This window comes from Perognathus longimembris, chromosome 4, assembly GCF_023159225.1.
Source record: "Perognathus longimembris pacificus isolate PPM17 chromosome 4, ASM2315922v1, whole genome shotgun sequence".
Taxonomy (NCBI): Eukaryota; Metazoa; Chordata; class Mammalia; order Rodentia; family Heteromyidae; genus Perognathus; species Perognathus longimembris.
Window position 1 is genome coordinate 68,709,095 of NC_063164.1, and position 21,191 is coordinate 68,730,285.

Here is a 21,191-nt window from a genome sequence, read left to right on the forward strand (position 1 = left end):
ATAGGACAAACACAATACCAACAAACAAATTCAGCTCCAATAGAAAGCTGACTTGGGACACTATGGTGACTGGAGATGAGACAGGCCACAGGACACAGGATGCTAACACCGAGATGTAGTGTGGCATGATGACACCTGAGCTGGCCTGACCCTAAATAGGATCAGGTCAGGGGCTGAGTCACAGGAAGCTCCCAGTCCCAGGCACTTGACTGACAGGTTCAGTACCCTGTAGACCAAGTGCCCACCCCTGTCTCTAGGGATTCAGGAACACCCATCACCAGGAGGTGGGACTTCCCTTCCTCCTCTAGGAATTCATTCACACCCATCAAGACAAGATGCCATATACTACAACTAACTCACCATATGGCCAATGATGGCACTGGCCAGATCTGATCTCCTTACTACATTTCCTCAAGATCATGGAATAGATGTCCAAAAAGTTAAAACGGTGGACTGGAACACTTATAAGGAAGCTTAGCTGGTGATATCATCATTCTCTGTGACATAGTCCAGAGACTTCCAGGTACCAGAAGGATTTACTCACCTGCATTTTAGTGGATAGAGAGCAGATTGGAGGCTTGATTTAGAGAGACCAACTAAGAAGCCAATGATAATCCAAGTGAAAAATATTAATTGGCCTACATTAAAATAGTGACAATGAAGAAGAAAAGAGGTGGTGTGAGAAAGACTTAGGAGCTAACACTGGGTTTGCTCTCCTAACAGCTTCCCATGCTTAGGGCTTCAACATATGAATTGGAGGAGGATGATAAATACTGTTAACAAATACTTTATCCAGAAAATTGTAATTCCCAGTGCATATAGATTGGATTTGCATTTTACATTTACATCTCCCAGCCTCTGCAGCTTCAGATTAACTTTTAGAGCAATTTCACTCACATCTTTTTAACACTGCTTTAGGTTGTAAATCAAAGTTCCAGCTAGTCACTCTGAAGGGTGGGGGGTGGCGGGGAAGCAAGGTGCTAAATGAGTCACACCTGTAAAGAAGAAATGTACCAAGGGGCTGGGAATATGGCCTAGTGGTAGAGTGCTTGCCTTGTATACATGAAGCCCTGGGTTCAATTCCTCAGCACCATATATATATATATATATATATAAACAAAAATGCCAGAAGTGGTGCTGTGGCTCAAGTGGTAGAGTGCTAGCCTTGAGAAAAAATAAGCCAGGGACAGTGCTCAAGCCTAGGACTGGCAAGAAAAAGAAAGAAAGAAAGAAATGTACAAGGTCTTTTTTCCCCCTAAAAAGTATGAAAACAGAAATTTTAAGGTAAAAAGTTAAATTAGTTTAATTAGTGTAATGCTCAGATTCATTGAAATTCCTCTTGGATACTTTCATATCCCAGCAAAAATCAATTAGCTTTATGTATATTTATAAAACAAAAATTAGGCCTACATATTTATCAAGTAAAACCTATACCATGTTTTGCAAAGTGTAAATTAAGTGCTTAAAGTGTAAATTTTTTTTCCCTTGGAGGTCAAGTTGGTCTTCTTGGAAAGTTACTAAGTGTCAATCTTCAGCTATAAATTCATCCTGAGATGCAAGATATGGAACATCTATTTATGGAGGATTAGCTGTGGTGTCTTGTCACTCAGCGGCCTAAGGGCTGAGGAGAGGCCAAGTTCTAAGGTGAACTTCACCCATGGGAAGAGATTCCATGCAACCACAGAGCTGAGAGGGTCACACTGCTCACTCATTTCACAGATGAGGAAAATGAGTCCCACAGCAGGAGACTGACTTCCAAGGGTGGCACATTTGTAAATGAAATGGCATGCAGGTCAGAAATGAGGACAGTAATCTGAGCCTTTCTCCCAGATCCTAGGTGCAGGTCGCTATGGGCCAAAATTAACTTGTGTTACCTAAAGGTATTGTTCTGTGGTGATAAAATTTTCATGCATGGCAGGTGAAATAAAACCAGTAGATTTCTTCTTACTGTGAAGCAGCTCTTCCCAGAGAGTTTAGAATTCAATGTGCCTGCTAACCTCATAAATTTACAAGGTTCACTGTCGCCCACACTGTGGACAACAGACCCCTCATAGCCCGGCCTGTGAGATGAATGAGTCTGCAGAGCTCAGATTGCGAAAGGCCAGTCCCATTTCCCTTGTTTACTCAAAGGGAAAGAAAGCTACCGTGAGCCTTTAGGAGACTAAAGATGGAAAAGATGTTCTCAAGTTTCACCAAGCCCTAGATCATGCCTGCTCTGTACAGCTGTCTACTGAAATGATAGTTGTAGGGATGTACCAAGTCAGGCTTTTGTTTGGATCCCAAACTATGTTAAATTCAGGGCCTATAGGGCCATCTTGGTCTCCCTAAAGTATACTTTAGTCACTGGAGATGGAAGGAATGACTAGTTCCACGACCACCAAACTAATGTTCAGTGGGCCCTGCTGAGCTGGGATTCAGGAACGTAAGCCTGGTATGGATCTGGGAATCAGTGGGACAGGTGTCCACTGTTTATCTGCCTGATTTTGCTATCGTCAGACTTCCAGCTTCATATGTTATATGACTAATCATGAAAATTAATGTAGAAAAACTCACTCCTCCTCATTTTCTTTCTGGAAAATAATGACAGAAAAATGAGCTAGATATTAGTTCAAACTCTTTTCAGCATTTGCAGACGGCTCACAGGCAGCACTAATCACTTAAAAAATGGAGAGCTATTAATAAGGTTGTTTGACATGGTTTGAGTGGGATCCTTTGGGATTATAGAGGACCTCATACAAAGCCCACTCCCCACACAGCCTTCTCTTGCTAACTACAAATTATAGGACAACATCGTTTCCCAAAAGCAGCTCATTTGAACAAATGAACATGGAATCATACATTCAATTTTTAAAATTACACATCAATAATCCCAGCACTCAAGAGACTAAGACAGGAGAATCATCTCAGGATCAAGGACAGCCTAGATTACAAAGCAAGACCCTGTCTCAAAAAAAGAAAAGCATATGTGGACATTATGTAATATATAATTTCAAACTCTAGCACTTACTTTTGACAACAATATAAGCTCTTCCATATTCAAATTAAGACTTAGGGAGACCTTTAACCTGTATATATGTGTGTGTGTGATATGTGTATATGTGTATAATGTATATATGTGTATATAAGAACACATGAATATATATATATATATGCATATGTACACACAATCTGTGTTAAAAATAGTTCCCATATCCCCAGGTCACATTGGACAATGCTATTTTACCTTTACATCTCATATTAGAGAAAAGTAGGGGCCTGTGTGTATGTGTGAACTACCACCTGCAGATTTTTGAAGTTTGGCAGTAATAATTCTGATTATTTACTTGGTAACAGTTAATGTTTTTGGATAGTGTAAAGTAGTTTGGGCTTGGTTGCAGAGAGGGGAAAGAGGAGTTGCAAAGCACAGAAAATCTTTGGTTATTCTGATTTCAATGCAGAGATCAGAAGTCTTGGGACTTCAAAGCCAGGATTCTCTAAACAATAAAATTTAGTGAAAGAACTCACTTAGAAATAAACCTATGTCCACACCCATAAGAATCTGGGGATAGGAAAAGAGGAATGTAGAGGTGAGTGAATCTTTCCTAAGCTCATTCCTGGAACATGTTCATGTGTTTTTCTTGGGAATCTCAGGAGGACATAGGAGGACTTAGAAGAGTGGGCTATATTGGTGAAACTTTCTACATATTCAACATGGACTTTGAACAGCAGGTAACAGGAGGTTTGACTGTTCCATAAAGCTCTTTTCAGTGTTAATATAACTTCATATTCATACCCATGTTCCTGCTGATATTGACTCTATATATTTCACAGGTGAAAATGGATAATTAGGGTATATTTTGGATGTATTCTTACTTTGCTAATATCTGATTGATATAAAGGTCTGTGTTTTGTAAAACAGAACAGTGATATGACCTTGTTAGGAAAAAAAACATTTCTTACTGTTTTACTGAGAGCTCAGGACCCTTCATTATATAGCTTCTACTTTGTGATCTGCTACTGGTTTCCTATAGTGGAACAGATTAATTCAAGTAAGAATCTGTCTGTCTCTTTTCCATACAACCTCTGGTTTGAACTCTAGGCCTTGTACTTTGCTAGGAAGGCACTGTGCCACTATTTGCTAAACTTAAGTGATACGCAGAAGAATTAGATGTTTTTCTATGCAAAACAAGATGAAACAATAAAAGCAAAGCCCCATACAGTCAACAACAAAAGCAAAAAGTCAGAAAGTGAAAAGAAAACACAAAAAAATATAAGTGACCCCAGAAGCACAAATGTGTTAATTCTACATGTGATAAGGGCATGGCTAAAGTGGAGAAGCATCTGTCTAGCAGGCACAAGGCCTTGTACTCAAACCCTAATAATTCCAAGGGGGGAAAAGTGATGTTTAAAATTCAACCCATTCCATCCTAGATGTCCCTCAGTAGATGAGTGGATTAGGAAAATGTGGTACATATATACAATGGAATTCTATGCCTCCATCTGAAGGAATGACACTGCCTCATTCATAAGGAAATGGAAGGACTTGGAAAATATCATATTAAGTGAAGTGATCCAGACCCAAAGAAACATAAACCCTATGGTGGCCATCAGAGGGAATAGCTAGTAAATGATTAGGCTAGTCATGGTAGAAGATCAAAATACCTCAATAGCTACACCCATATGATAACATAAGATGATGCCAAGTGAAATGAACTCCATGTTACAGAAACAAGAGTTATACCACTATTGTAATTATTATCAACATGCCATGTGAAACTGTACCTTTTGTATTTTTTTCTTGTTTGTTTGTTTGATTGTTTTGTTTAGCTTTGTTTCTCTTGTATTCCCTTCCTGTGGTTGTACCCTTGCTACCACTATACCTCATCCAAATACCCTGGATACTGTTTATACGGGTATTAGAACTGGGGAAGGGAAAGGGAATATCAAAATTGAGAGACAAAGGACAAAAAGACAAACCATTCCAAAAGCAATACTTACAAACCCATTTGTTGTAAATCAACTGCACAACTCTTGAGGGGAGAGAGGAAGGGGGGAGGGTGGGGGGAGGGGAAATGAGGAAGGAGGTAACAAGTTGAATAAGAAATGTACTCACTGCCTTACATGTGAACCTGTAACTCCTCTGTACTACACTTTGAAAGTAAAGAAAAAAGTTTAATTAAAAAAATTCAACCCATTCCATAAGTGATGCTGAAATTAGAAGCAAGCAGTTGACAGAGTTGACTGTAAATGAACTTAATACATTGTTATAATGTGAGCCTAAGCTATTTCCTCAAAGATCCGTATAGTCACAAACATTACAAACAACTTGGACAAATATTGACAGCACACATAAGGCATAAGTGATTATTGTATCAACAGTATACTAAGAATGTCTGGAAATAAGTATAGGCATGAGGAGAGAGTACATAGAATAAGACACAAATGATCAATAAACATGCAAAAGTAACCAACTTTATTTTCTGTAACCAGAAAATTAAAAATAGAAAAGTATGTAATCATATATAATTGGAAAAATTAATCAGTATTTAATTTTTTATATAATTATACAAAACTCACTAAGTTGGAAGATAATTTAAAATATAAAAATGTGAGTTAGTTTGATCCTTGGCCATTAAGGAAATGAAAATCAAAATAATTCTGAGATTCTATCTAACCCCAGTTATATTGGCCAACATCAAGAATTCAAACAATGTTGGTGGAGATGTGGGAAAAAGGAACCCTATTGCACTGTTGGTGTTAATGTAAACTGGTACAAAAAGTATGGAAAGCAGTCTGGAGAGTGCTCAAAAAAACTAAATATATATCTTCCCTATAACTCAACCATACCATTCCTGTACACTACCCAGAACATCACAAACCAGGATACAGTCAAGACACTAGCACACCCATGTTTCTTGCTGTACTATTTACAGTAGCCATGTAGGGCAAATGCCCTACATTAGATGAGTGGACCCAAAAAATGTGGTCTTGTACAAAATAAAATTTTACATACCCATTAGAAAGTATAATATTACATCATTTCCAGGGAAATGGGTGGACCTAGAACAAATCATGTTAAGTGAAGTAAGCAATGCTTAGAGAGAACAATGATGCACATGTTCTCTCATATGTGGAAGCTAGATCTAAAATACTCTGGGACATGATAAATTATACAGGACTTCAGGAATTCACACACAGTGATACCAAAGGAGGCTACTCTTAGAAGAGGAACACAAAGGCACAATGCCTATGTGCCACTGCTCATATAAAATAATATTGAACATCAGGGAATGGAAACAAGAGAGTATTTATTCCCTTTTGTCTTGTTTGTTCACTTTTATGTCTTTGGAAGGGTAAGAGGAGGCACAGAAATGGAGAGTGAACAAAGGCAGCAGTGGTACTCACTAGACAGTATGCTGAATATGAACTATACAACTTGTGGCTGGGGATGTGATGGGAAAACTGAGAGAAAACAAGAGAAGGGGTAACATTGTACTCATTACCTGATTTATGTAACTGTAACCCCTCTGTACATCACCTTTATAATAAAAATAAAAATAAAAAGTTAGTTTGGCCCATGAATAAGTGACTATAATTGGTTTCATTTTTTCATAAATATAGTATAAATTGATGTTTTTTTTAAAAAATAGATAAACTTGTTTTGCTGTATTTCGCTTATGAAAAAGAATGAAAAGATTGTTAAAGACTAACACCTCTCTTTTTTTCTTTTTTTTTTTGGCCAGTCCTGGGGCTTGAACTCAGGGCCTGAGCACTGTCCCTGGCTTCTTTTTGCTCAAGGCTAGCACTCTGCCACTTGAGCCACAGCGCCACTTCTGGCCATTTTCTGTATATGTGGTGCTGGGGAATTGAACCCAGGGCCTCATGTATACGAGGCAAGTGCTCTTGCCACTAGGCCATATCCCCAGCCCACACCTCTCTTTTTTTCTTCATGCACTTTTAATTATTATAAAGCTAACGTACAGAGGAGTTGCAGTTATATGTCAGGTATAGAGTACATTTCTTTTTGAACAATGGACTAAGACCTCTTCTGACTGGGCTCTAGCTTGCATTATTAATGTTTTTTATTTGTAGCCTCATCGTCTTAATATGGTTGCTGTACCCCAGGTATTATAGCTTTATTCCAAGCACAATCACAAAAGGAAATGATGGTAAAAAGAAAGCAGTACATTCCAGCTGTGTCTGTGTGTATTCATCAGGAAAATTATAGTTTTCCCAGAAGCTTTATCCCCTAGAATTAGGCTTAAGTCTTACTGGGAAAACTGCATCATGGGTTACCAATAACTCAGGAAATCTGAGGAGTACATGTTTAAAAGAGCTTTGGCACCACACTAAATTTTGGTTCTGTTAATAGACAAGAAGAATAACATGTCTAATGTTTAGCTTTCCAGGGGCCCCTGATGTGTGAGGGAGGGACCTACAACAGCACCTCATGCCTTGCCCATTTTAGTTATATGTAGGGGAAAAAAGGTTTCTACAGTAACAGTTGTGTTTCCTAATATTTTTATAATGAAAAGATACTACTTTCATATTAAATTGAATGCATATTTTTATTCAAAATTCTAAAGCATCTTATAGTGCCAGAAAGAGAGGAAGTGCTTATATGTGTGCATGAACACACACATGTACACACAAAATCCATTGGTATTTTCATAGGGACACACTATTGACCTCTCCTTCTAGCCCATTCCTGGGGTACACTCTTCACTGTGAGTGGACTTTCAGGTTCTGATCATCTTCAGTCTGTCTTTTAATCGCCATCATGTTTTGAAAAGGCACATATGGCTGGGTGTTAGTGGCTCAGGCCTGTAATCTTAGCTCCTCAGTAGGCTGAGATCTGAGGATAAAGGTTAAAAGTCAGCCAAGCAGGAAAATGTAAGATAGAGCTTCAATTAACCCTTAACAAACTGGAAGTGGAGATGTGGCTGAAAGAGCAGAGTGCCAACCTTGAGCAAAAAAAGGTAAAGGGTAGTGCCTAGGTCCTCAGTTTAAGCTCCAATACTGTGACCAAAAAAAAGTGTGTGTGTCAATGGAATTTTATGCCTCTATCAGAAAAAATGACATTGTCCCATTTGTAAGGAAATGGAAGGACTTGGAAAAAATTATACTAAGTGAAGTGAGCCAGACCCAAAGAAACATGGACTCTATGGTTTCCCTTATTGGGAATAATTAGTACAGGTTTAGGCAAGTCATAGCAGAGCATCATAAGGCCCAATAGCTATACCCTTATGAACACATAAGATGATGCTAAGTGAAACGAACTCCATGTTATGGAGACAATTGTTATATCACAGTTGTAACTACTTTCAACGTCCCATGTGTATCTGTAGCTTCTATTATTGATGATGTTCTTGTATCACCTTCCTGTGATTGTACCTACACTCTCACCGTTATCTTATCTGAGTATATTGGAAATCGTGTATACTGGTATTGGAAGTAGGAAATTGAAAGGGAATACCAAATTTGAGAGACACAGGGTAAAAAAAGACAAACAACTACAAAAGCAATACTTGCAAAAGTGTTTTGTGTAAGTGAACTGAACACCTCTGGGGTGGGGGAAGGGAAAGGGGGAGGAGGGAGGGGGATATGAGGGACAAGGTAACAAACAGTACAAGAAATGTATCCAATGCCTAACGTATGAAACTGTAACCTCTCTGTACATCAGTTTGATAATAAAAATTTGAAGAAAAAAAAGTGTGTGTGTGTGTGTGTGTGTGTGTGTGTGTGAAGATATAAAGATTGTTGGAGTCCATTTCTGCCAAAACAGAAAACCCATAAACTGGATGCTTACAATAGAAATATACTCTTCACAGGTCTGAAGGTAGGAAATCTGGGCTCAGGTACCAACTTGGTTGGGCCTCTCTGGCTGCACACTGACAGCTTCCCTTTTCTTTTCTTTTTAAAATAAGAGCACTTATGCTGTTAATGAGGGCTCCATTCTCATGACCTAATCACCAACCCAAGGCCCAGTCTCCTAACATACAATGATTTCCACATATGAATTTGAGAGACATAACATTTGCCTTAGAATAGAAGAGTAGACTATTTTCCCACCGGATTATACAGATTTTACAAGGGTAATAAATGCTAAATTTATTGAGATATTGCACAGAAAACTGGTGCAACTATTTTGGAGACTCTGCTTAGTAACTATTTGTAGATGTATGTCTTATAGATACATTTCAAACAACTATGTAAAGATAAACAGGGAGGCTTGTGTTCTTTTCTTTCCCTTTTCATTTTGGACATAATGTATATGTGAAACAAGTCAGACATGGTATGTACCTATAATCTCAATACTTGGGAGGCTGAGGCAGACGACTAAGAGTTTGAGGCTCACCTGGGCTATATAATGAGACCTTCACCTCCCCTCCCCCAAAGGTAAAACAACTTAAGTGTTTGTTTATGAAGCAATGATTAAACCAATATACTCTATTCATTTAGCAGAATTACTTGTGGGAATAGAAAAAGATTCATCAATGTGACATTTCATAAAGATGCTCATTATATTTTGTTATGTATAAATTTATGTTGCTATCTACTGAACATATTTAAAACTTAACATTGATTACCTCTAAGATCTATGCTATTTTACTTTTATATAGTTTTAAAATCTGTTCTTTAAAATCATTTTCAACTTAAACATGTTTTCATAACATGTATTGAATAGTAAGTCACAATGTTAGCTTGCAGCTACTGAGTGAATGAGCTCATATTATACAAATATCCTTTGGTCACAGGATATGTAAGAAGAAATAAGAAGGACCAGAAAAATTAGTTTTTATGACAAAATTATGTTAGATACAATTTACCACATTAGGAATCACAGAAGAGGAGAAAAAATGTTTGAAATATGAGATTACTTCCTAACATTGAATTTCAATGACTGGGTATAGTACATTCAGTCTCAAATTTATATGAAGATATAAGTGACCAATAGGATTTTTGTCTCAATTCAGAAGCAACTCAGAGAAAGAGAAATTTTCTGTCCCAGAAGAGCTTGTGGTATCTGTGTTATATGTAAAGACAAGAAAACAGAATTTCATGTTACATTAAAAGTACAAGTGCCTCAGGAAAAGAACGGTAAGAATAGAGAATCAGCCAAGTATTAAGAAAATTGTTACATGATTTTTTACAAGGTAAATGTCTTACATGGTGAATTGCCCTAATATGAAATTACTTTCTCTTACTAGAGTATTCATTTAGTGACTTCCATTTTTAATCTGTTCAGAAATGGAGCCTTTGAGAACCTGTGTCCACACTTTGCTCCGAGGAGCCAGAAGTCATGAGCAATAGGAAGGCAGTGTCCAAGTTACATCTTCAAGGCTATGTATTCCTAGCTATACCTAAAAATATTGTACAGAATCAGAATGGACAAACTTCCTTGTTTAATAACAGAAAAATGACACCCTTTGATGTCTTGTCTAGTGTTACCACCAAATGGTTTTCACCAAATTTCTTAACACAAAAAAGTGACTTTGACAACTTCATGTTTGCTGAGCCTTATTCTTCAGTTTCTCTCCAGCAACCCCACTTACACACCTGTATGTAGGTCACCTGGCAAGCATTATGAAGATGGACATGTTTACTGATGTAAGACAGAACACGCGATGTGAAGACAGTGGTTATAAAAGGGTCAAAACTTCAAAGTCATGCTTGTTTTCTCTCAACTCTTTTGCCAGAGTGGGATATTGAAAGAGGATACAGAATGAGAAATTAAATTTGAGTCCTAGACGTTGGAAGTTGGGTAAAATTCCACCACCCTTGAATAGTTCTATGCAAGCAATTTGTTACCCTTTATCCTTTAGTGGAACTGATGAACAGGTGGTTTTCAGAAGATCACTCAGTATATTTAGCTTCTGAAATTTGAGTAACTCAAGATCTGATTGGTTGTTCTTGCCACATGATAATCAGATTCGCAGGCACCACTCCGGCTTTTGCCTGGGGTTCTCAGGAGGGGAGAGCTGGGAGAGGATTTGCTGCTGAGGATTATTTGATAGCTCGAAGGTAAGGCCAGTTTATGTCTTTTTCTGTAATGTTCTTCAGAAAAAAATGTTCCACAAGTGCCCTTGAAGTGGCTTTCAAAGTTCTGGGTCTTATCTGAGGAAAGCAGTCATGAAATCCTGCTTGGAAAAGCTAAGTACCCTATGAAGCCTTGGAAAGGCTATTACCCTATGAAGGCCCAGATACTCTAACATAGTATGTGTGATTCAAGTCCTATACTAACCAATTCTTGACTTGACCAAATTGGGCTCTCTTGTCCTTCTAGAATTTTGCTTTTCATTAAATTTTTAATTTTTTTTCCTTAAATACAGTAGTATGAAAAAGATCTATGTGTAATGTTCCTATATTTATCCTGTTCTACTAGGCTTCATTCGCCTCAGAGGAGTGGCAGTTTCACCAGCTTAACAAAACCAGCCACCCCAGGGTATTGGTTTACACACCAAGCATCTTTGGTCACAGGCACAGCTGCTCTGAGCTGTCATCCCACTTGCTGGCATTGAACTGAAGAGGCCTTGGGTCTTCCCTCAGTTCCTCAATTAGAAACATAGGCCCAAGACCTACAGTCTTCCATGTATTTCAGCTAATGCTTTAAAATTTTGTTGTCTTTCAGAGTTGAATAAGAGCTACCGAAACAAAAGAAAAATAATTCATATATGCCAATGGTTTTCGTGGAGAAAATAACGCCATTGTCTTGAGGTTTCTATTTTTCTTCTCGATTGTATCAACAGATTTCTTGTGTTAAGTGTTCAAATTGGAGGCCTAAGATACACTGTGTATGATACTCTAGATCAGGATAGAAGATGAAGTTCCCTTAGAAGTTCAGTACTATGCAAAAACTTTCCAACTCCTGAAAACCAACCTGACTTTTCCTTTACTAAAAGTTTCACTTGAAAGTATTTATTATACAGGAGTATGGAAATCTAAATTCTCTGTTTATTGAGCCCAAAGACTAACTCATCAACTTCATTTTATAATTTTGACTGAATTTATCTTGTAGAAATAGTCAGTATGTTACTGAGGGACTAAAGAGAGAAATTTGAAGCGTTGTTGTATAGGCTTCTACTTAAAATGTGTTCTGTATACTGCAGAAATTATAGGATAATATAGACTTGATTAGTTTGGAATTCTATTTTATGGTGTACTAATTTCTGTCTTGGGGATATATTCTAACATATTTTCATTTGTATGGAATATAAAAAGTTGTAGGTACAACTACTACTCTGGAAAATGGCAGATGACGAAGAATATGAGGAGGTGGTGGAGGTAAGATAAAAAAAAACACCAACTCTGACAGCACCAGTATTGTATGTAGTGACAAGACATACATGTGAATCAATCATTAGAAAAATACAGCATCTATTCTAACACTGCAAAGAGTCATCCTTAAAGTCTAAGAAAAGAATATTTTTATGCTCAGTTTCACTATAATTATGTGGGATTTAAAATCAAAATGACACTCATTATTTTCTTTTTTGTTTTCTTTGAAGTTTCAAAGAAAAGTTTCACAAAGACAGGCTTGCTCCCCTTTTTTGTCTTCTGAAACTTCTTCTTTCCCATCTAACACCAATGATCAAAGAGAGAGAGACAATGGGAGCAAATTGTGCAAGCTGAGCTGTTTGTGGGAGTTCACAGCAAGGAAAGGGTTGCTCCTCATGCTATGTGTCAGCTAGTTGAGCATGTGTAGGGCCACGTGGGTTAATGGAGTCTGATGCACCGTGTGTGAGATTTTACATGTGTTTATGGGTATATAACATACTCATAAAATCATGAAAGTCATAATTCAAAGACACCTTTTCTCCAACTCCATGGTATTTATGCAAATAGGACTAGCTGCTGCTAGATTAAATGGCCATAGTGAAAGTCTTGAAAAATTTCCTTCAGATTATTGGTGAAAATTTGACACATTTTCCCAAGTTGTTAGTTTATCTTATTGTTATTTTAAGACATTTGTTTTGAAAATATTATGACTTTTCTCTATTAGCTCTTTAACTTCACATTCTAGAAATCTAAAAGCTTAGGGATATATCCATATAAATACATTGTCATGAAGGGAAAGAATGTAACCATTTCTAATTAATGATCTAATAATATGATCATTTTGAAAATCTGAAATTAAGTGTAAGAGCCACCCCAAACAAAATTCCAGATGAAAGTACCAAATTCTATCTTAGATCACCAATCTATAATTGAAGAAAATTTTATTCTATAAATAAAATTGCCTTTTTATTTTGTAGATAATCTTGTTATGTAGCCCATATTGTCCTCAAACTCTCAATCTTCCTTCCTCAGCCTCCTCAGGTCCAGAGATTGTAAGCCTTTATCAGTACACCTAGATTAAAACTACCGTTATTGCCTGAAGCTTATTTAAAAAGAAGCCTAGGATGAATCGCATATAGTATAGTATCCAACACAGTATAATATTCAATCTCTGTCTGAAATGCCCAGTGAGAACACCCTGCATGGTCAGTGTTTTCACTAGTGCATTTTCTATGTCTCTAAGAGTCAGAATTATCCCTTTCAAATACTAACACATGAATGATAAATTCTATTTACAGACTAAACTGTCTCCCCTATGATAAGAATACCAGAAAATCTCTTTAGACACCAAGTTAAATATCTCTTGTCTTTCTTAAAATAAATACATGTTTATTTGTCGCTGGAAATTGTCCTTAGTGGTAGACATGATTGAGCTAGTCACAAAAAAGGAAGGGACTATTTTTAGGCATCCCATCCTTGCATTTTGTTCCCATTACTGCTTCTGGGTCTGACCAGCAGGTGCTAAACTAATAGATGCCCTTCCAGAGAATGTTGAACTCTGCTCTCTTTGGTCTCAGCCAAGATGGTAAGAATGGGTTGGTAGAAAGTCTGAGAAAATTAGTCAGGGAAGAGTTCAAAAACCAGAGGAACCATATATCTCCTAAACATATATCTCCTAAGAATCTTGGACAACTGAAATAAATTTTACTGTCATTCTGTATTCAAACTAAGAGGAAGAAACACGGAGGCACTGTCTAATTAGCTGAGCTAAAAAGAATATAAATTCTGCATATGAATTAATGTCAACCATTCAGATAATTTTGCCTTTTTGTGAGCTTATTTCTAAGATATCTTTAACTATGATAGCCAATGAAAAGCAACATTTGATAGTTCTGAAAGAGTTACTTTTACTTGGATGCTAAGCAAACTAAAAATAGTTGAGAATAATTCATTTTAGTTTGATATTTTCAGCCACTTGTGTTTTATGTGACCACAGCAACACCTCTGTGTGTCAGCAGCCCTGAGCAATGTTTGTTAAAGTATCCAAATGGTGTTTCCTTGTGCTGACACAAGTGCCTAAGTGTGGTTCTATGTGCTGTAAGAACATAATCCATTGCTATATGTAAAGATATGAAGGAGAAAAAAATTTCATACTTTAAAAACAACATAAGAGCAGCTGGTCATGCCTGTAATCCTAGCTATGGAGGAAGCTAAGATCTGAGGATCACAGTTTGAAGCCAGCTGGGACCGACAAATCCAAGAGACTCTTATCTCCAATTGACCAGCCCAAGTCAGAACTAGAAGCAAGCCATAAGTGAGAAATTCAGTTAAAAGTGTAAAGCCCTGAGTTCAAGCCATAGTACTCAGATATACAAAAGCAAAGAAAGCTTTTTACGAAAGTTTTAAGAAAGTCACTGCAGGTGAAAGCAAGTGGCCTGCTGGCAATGGTTAAATACTTTGAGCATTTACCAAACTAAAGGCAAAATAAAGATGGTCATTGGAGGAAATGGCTGCACATCTGCCAACCTCCTTCTCTCCCCCAGTACATATTTTTGTGTCAGAAATAAGAGAAAGGAACCATAAAATATGATGAATTTTGACTGAGAAAGAGACCAGGATTGCATTCTTATGCATTGGGTTGAGGACCTTGGCCTAAAGGAGGTTTTCCTTCTGTTTGCCCAGCAGAGCTGGTGAGATTGGGCCAGAATTCCATTGTCCTTACACATCTAAAACAAAATGTCAGCCAGATCCTGTCTGCTTCTATTTATTTCTAGTGATGTCAGAAGAACAATAAAAGTAGACTCTATTGTAGATCTTGGCTGCAGGCAACCTTGGAGCCATCAGCGGCAAACTGCAACTCAACCTTGCCACATTTCATGTGAAGGGAATCTTACCATTTCTCTCCCTTCCATTGACATTTACAAATTGTCATGGTGACTTATTTAGGGCCATCACACTGTTGCAAAGTCCAGCCATCACTCTAGAAGAAACTGTCATTGCTTAGTAATCCAAGGGATCTGGGAATAATTGAGATGTGGCTCTGCTTTCAATCTAATCATTTCCATGATATAATTCATTAAAACATTCACTCACACTGGGAAGTTCCGTGTTGTTTTTGTTAGCAAAGAGTGGGCCTTATAATTTCTCTGTGATATCAAATTCTATCTTGGGTGCTGTAGAAAAATATTACTTGACCCAGAAAAATGGCCACCCCTGAGAACAAACCAGCCTCAGACACTTTGCTCATCACTCTTACATCGTTTTGTGCAGTCTGATGCATCCACTTTAGCTTTCTAAGGCTAAATGGATTTCCTCAAGTAGAAACAGGTGCCTTCACCAACTTCCTTCTGACAGATATTCCAAATCAACTAAGCTAGAGAAGTCAGCTTAGTAGTTCAGCTGATCAGAGGCAATCATATTGCTTGGGTTCCATGACAATGTCTTGTGCTCTATTTCTAGTACTACACGGAGGAGACAGTTTATGAAGAGGTACCAGGAGAGGTAAGAACAAGCCACCCCTGCACAGATTTATTCTCATTAAAGCAGAATGAGCCTTCTCTTTCATACTCCCAGTGCCACCAAGATAGCAACAGCATTATCTGAGGGAAATTACCTACCTTGCTGTACCCAGAAACTGGGTAAAAATCCAATCATTACCTATGTGAAAGGTTATTTCACTGTTTTTTTTTCTATTCAACATTTCCAAAATGGCAGGGAATGGTTTATCCCATTGCTTGGGGTTTTATTTTTAATATAATTGTTGCTAATCATGATATCAGTGGTCATCATCAATCTCAAACTGAACAAGTGGGATGAGGCTGGACTTGTAATTGATAGTGGGACCAGTTGGTTAATTGTGCAGAATTGTAACTCAGAGGATGCCATCTCTACTACTAAAGGTGATTCTTCCAAGAACTATCCTTGTCCCTAATAATACAGTGAAATGCTCGTTCAGATTTTAGCACATTCTCCTAAATAGCCATTCTTATAAATATTTCAAGTTGGAATTTTCTTTGCTTTCCAAGGTGAAATAATTCTCATGCTTCATTTTCTGCATGGACTTGTTTTTCCTTTGAGCATGACAAACAGTAGTATGGATGGTTAATCCTTAAGCCGCCTCAGAGAGCTTGTAACTGCATAAAAATGAACATCTGGAGATGTTGTAAATTGTAATATGCAAAAGAAGACCAATTAGAAATGGTCTGACCACACTAGGGGGAATTGTTACAGAGGAATGATCTCCTTATTCAGTTTTGTTATTTTTTAATGTGATTCTAAAACTGTTCCTTTGGGGAAGATATTTGCTGTGAAGGAAATGATACTATGGGATAAACTGAAGACTTAGCTGCTCATTTTCTTTTCTTACACATAGTATTTTTAACCTTGGACTGGATTCAAACTGAGTTGAATCCAGTTGTAAGAAACAGTAATTTCCCACATACTACACAGACAGAGGATAATTATCCCTTTATGTTGTCACCATTATTCTTGTCCACCTAAGCATTTATTAATAATAAAAGGCACTGTAGTTCACATCAGCTGACTAAACCAAGAAAATGGTAATCACATCCTACTGATGTGATTTATTATTTAAATTTCATTCTTTGTATCAGACTATAGAGAATACCTAACTACATGCAGAAAATGCAATTGATTTTTTTCTTATTCACTTAAAAGTTAATATTGAAATTCAGCTTTATTGGATTGTCTTAGCCTTTTGTTCGCCAACCTCATTTACTTTTGCTTTACCTAGACAAGAAGATTTTCAAGTGTTTAAGAATAATTTACTTCTGATTTTTATATTAACTTGAAGTACTTTAATATTTTAATGTAAATGCAATGGGCAAGCCAGTTATTGGCATTCAGATTCAGGTAATGTAATGTGCCTTCACATGGATATAGTGTGTTTCCATTTCAGACATTGAGAAAATAACACCAGGAATGTAAGTCTGACTTGCAGGTAGAATAATAATATACCAAGATCATGGTGAACAGTCATTGCTTTCATAACATTGTTGAGATGCATGTCAAAATTTCAGACAATAACAGAAGTCTATGAAACTACAACCACAAGGACAATATCTGACTATGACCAATCAGAAACTTCCAAACCAGCACTGGCACAGCCAGAACCAGGCAAAGCCAACGGAGAGGAAGAAAGTCATCCGGAAGAAAGTGGACTCTTCCAAGTTCATGACTCCTTACATTCAACATAGCCAGAAAATGCAGGATCTTTTTAGCTCAGTAAGTTTCAAACATCTACTGAGTCAGGTTGTACTATTGAAAGCTAGTGATCTTGATTGAATCTGTTTTGGATGCTGACTGGCTGGGTGTTTGTTTCTTCTATGAAACCAACTCTTGCTGATACTTAAGCTCCCGTGACTCATGAATTTTCAGTTCATGTAGTTCATTTGCACCATCATACATCAAGGAAAACATAGACCCTATTCTTGTGGAGTAAGCAGAATAAGCACAAGGCCAACTATAAAACACTTGCTGGTATTCTGTCACTATTAGCCATCCTAATGAAATGATAAATGATTATTTAATGGAGGGTAGTTTATAGTTCAAGTATGTTATTTCACTTGTATGTCTGAATGGGATTGTCTCTTAAAACAGTAGCTAACAGAATCTGAGAAAGTCATTAAAGGTTATACAGTGAAGAAGAACTTGTAGTTTAGAAAAATCAAATCAGACTAAGAATTTATTTGAAACGGTGATTAGAATATTTGACTACACCTGAGAACCATGCTTTTTACCCATGGCTGCACTCTGAGTATTCTGCAAGGTTTAAAATTATGGTTGTTCAGGCCATTCTACCATTCTAATTTTATTGGCTTAAGGCCCAAGCCACCTGTGTAAAATTTTTTTTTTTTTCAGTCCTTGAACTTGAGCTCAGGACCTGGGCACTATCCCTGAGCTTCTTTTTTGCTCAAGTCTAGCACTCTACCACTTGAGTCACAGCGCCACTTCTGGCTTTTCCTGTTTATGTGGGACTGAGGAATCTATCCCAGGGCTATGTGCAAACCAGGCATGCATGCACTTGACACTAAGCCACATTCCCAGCCCTGTTTTTTGTTTGTTTGTTTGTTTTTTTAAAGCTTCCCAGGTATTTGATGGTCTTTCGTTCTTAAATTACATGTTGAGTGCTAAAAGTTACACTAATTAATAGCAGTTTTAGATCCATTTCAGTGGATATAATTTTTTTTAATTTTTCTTAGTGAGTTGAGGTAACTTAATAACATGTCCTCTGGGACTTGAAGGTATGAAATGTAGCTCAGAGAATACTGAATTATTCAGGATCAAAAAGTTAATATGAAAAACCTCCTTTTGTGGTTGGCCAGTAAATATTCACTTTCAGTTGTGTCAATTACTAGGAATTAGTAAATTTCTAGTTCAGAATAGTAAATCAGCTGACACTGAGGTTTCTAATCAAGACTTTCTTGACTTCTTTGTCACTCCAATAGTCAGAAAAGATAGGAAATTATTTTGTTAATGTATTGCCACAAATCTCATTAATTCAATCACTGTGAACCTAGAATTTTTATATTCTAACTAGTGTTGTCAAATTTCTATAAAAATTTGAAGTTGTTAGTCATGAAATCAGTAATATGGTTTTGATTATTGCCTATTACACTCAAGAATACTCTTTGAAGCCTCAATAGTAACAATTATGCACACTAGCATTAAGGAAAGAACTTGTTGCATATTTGGGAGAAATAATAAAATTACTTTCCTTTACAAAATATTCCATAATTCAGTCTATCCATTAATTCTGCTAGCATCTCAGCTGCAATTAAGATTTAGTTGCGACTTCCGAATTGAATATTTTTGCATTGTATTAGCAGTCAAATCTTTTCAGACTTAACTCATTTTCTATATTTACTTTCTAAAATAATTGACGTTCAGGCTTTGTATATATGCATTCACACAAAAGAAATTGAGATAATCATTTTAGGGCACTTCCAAGACAATTTTCTATAACAAATCTCCACTATCTACAGGATCTGATCATATTTAGAAAGGGCAATTAACAAATCTATTTTGGTTTTTTGAGGCAAGGATATGGGATAAAATGAAAGCTGTTAAAACTGGTAATTATTAGAACTTGGAAGACTTTTAAAAAATTAGAGAGTGAGAGCATGTTGCCTATGGTTTCTGCTGCTGTTTTTTTAAGGCTAATGTCTGATTTTCTTTTTTAGAATAAATACAAGGAAAACTATGAGAAAGCAAAAGGACAGCCATATGCCAGCACCGCTGACACTCCAGAACTTCGCCGAATCAAGAAAGTACAGGATCAGCTCAGTGAGGTGGGCATTGCTAAAACAAAGGAGAAAGGCACTTCAAAACGGTGCCTTACACGGGGGATTGAGGAACCTAAATATGTGTAGAAGGAATTAGGATTTGGATTACTCTGAGCTAGAACAAATATTGGCTAGAGAGTGTGTTGCTGAAAACAGGAACTCAAAGAAATTTCTAGAAGCTTGGCTTAGCACTGAGCTTAAGAGGATACTAGGAGATAGAAATTCTCACTCACTATGGTCCCCCATGCTCTGGAGCACAATGAGAGCAAAACGTTGCAGCTTGGAAATTCAGACAAGCAGCCAAATGCAGGTGTTTTATGGATCACTGAAGATGAAACTTTACTTTGTGATACAGACTTAAAGAGTACCTGGGTTAATGTTCTTTGTTTATAAGACAGTCTTTAATATAGTTAGGTGTTGATGTTTTATATGAGCTCTAATTGTGCATTATTTCCTCAGGTTAAGTATCGAATGGATGGTGATGTTGCTAAAACTATTTGTCATGTTGATGAAAAAGCAAAAGACATTGAACATGCAAAGAAAGTATCGCAGCAAGTCAGTAAGGTAAGGCCAGATTACACGTGGCTGGGCTATTCAGCATGTGCATTAATTGAGGACACAGACAGGCTGATCCTTCCCACCAGTCTCCCGGGGAAGAATCAACTGAATGCCCACATACATGATTGAAATGGCTCATTGGAACTTTAGGGGGATTGAAGATTCCAAGACACACTCAAAGAAGCAGTGGTGATTTTGCTCTGGGGGGTTGCTACACAGAATGCAGTCTCAGTGTTGTTAGAATCTGCCTTTTTTCTTATACTGATTGAACTCAGGGCCCTCTGCTTGTTAGGCGAACATTCTACCACTTGACCCATGCCCCAAGCCCACCTTGATTTGGATTGAGAGAAAAATTTTGCTAACTTGCTCACATTGACCTTAAACCACAATCCTCTTATCCTTGCTTGCTGAGTAGCAAGATTAAAGGTGTATACCAATACTTGCTCAGTATTGGAGCTCAGCCTTAGGACCTTATGCTTTTACTTCTCAAGAATTTGGGGACCTAGATTTATGATAAATTTCCTAATTTTAAATGTGGACAACTAAGTTTAAAAATTCTAGAATACTATGCAAATCAGAAGAAACTTGCTTCCAGCCAAATGGACTAATTGTTTGCACATTTTGAAAGGAATATGTGAAGAATCAGAATCACAAGTTAATTTTTTAAATTAGAATTTTTCAAGCAAAAGTTTACTAATACAGAATATAGTCATGCATGAATATATTCAATGTATTTCTGGTAACACATTAGCTGCCTTTGCAAGAGAACACCTATGTCACTGTTCTCTAAATCTTCATGGTTTTGGTGAGCTTGCAAGGCACAGGTATTCTGCTTTTTCTGTCTAGGTTTTATATAAGCAGAACTGGGAAGACATCAAGGATAAGTACCTGCTTCCCCCTGATGCCCCTGAACTTGTCCAGGCCATTAAGAATACAGCCATGTTCAGTAAGGTAAGAACCTCTGCCCCGTGGCTATGTCTAGCTTTCTGTCATTCCACCATGTGCTGTAGAGCAACAAACTACTGGCGATCGATGATACAGTTCACAATCTTGTTTATGAGTGCCTTGGAG

The 21,191-nt window shown here is 37.2% G+C and overlaps 1 protein-coding gene across 1 annotated transcript in view; it reads left to right on the forward strand.

The window, feature by feature from the left end:
* The first annotated feature begins 10,946 nt into the window (after window positions 1-10,946).
* The window catches only part of Neb (nebulin), a 217,731-nt gene continuing 207,486 nt past the window's right edge, over window positions 10,947-21,191 (forward strand). The window contains 9 exon segments of the mRNA XM_048345481.1: window positions 10,947-11,004; window positions 11,612-11,697; window positions 12,202-12,264; window positions 15,718-15,759; window positions 17,298-17,389; window positions 17,391-17,502; window positions 19,461-19,568; window positions 20,022-20,126; window positions 20,967-21,071. Of these exon segments, the coding sequence (XP_048201438.1) occupies window positions 12,229-12,264; window positions 15,718-15,759; window positions 17,298-17,389; window positions 17,391-17,502; window positions 19,461-19,568; window positions 20,022-20,126; window positions 20,967-21,071 (600 nt within the window). The 5' untranslated portion in view covers window positions 10,947-11,004; window positions 11,612-11,697; window positions 12,202-12,228.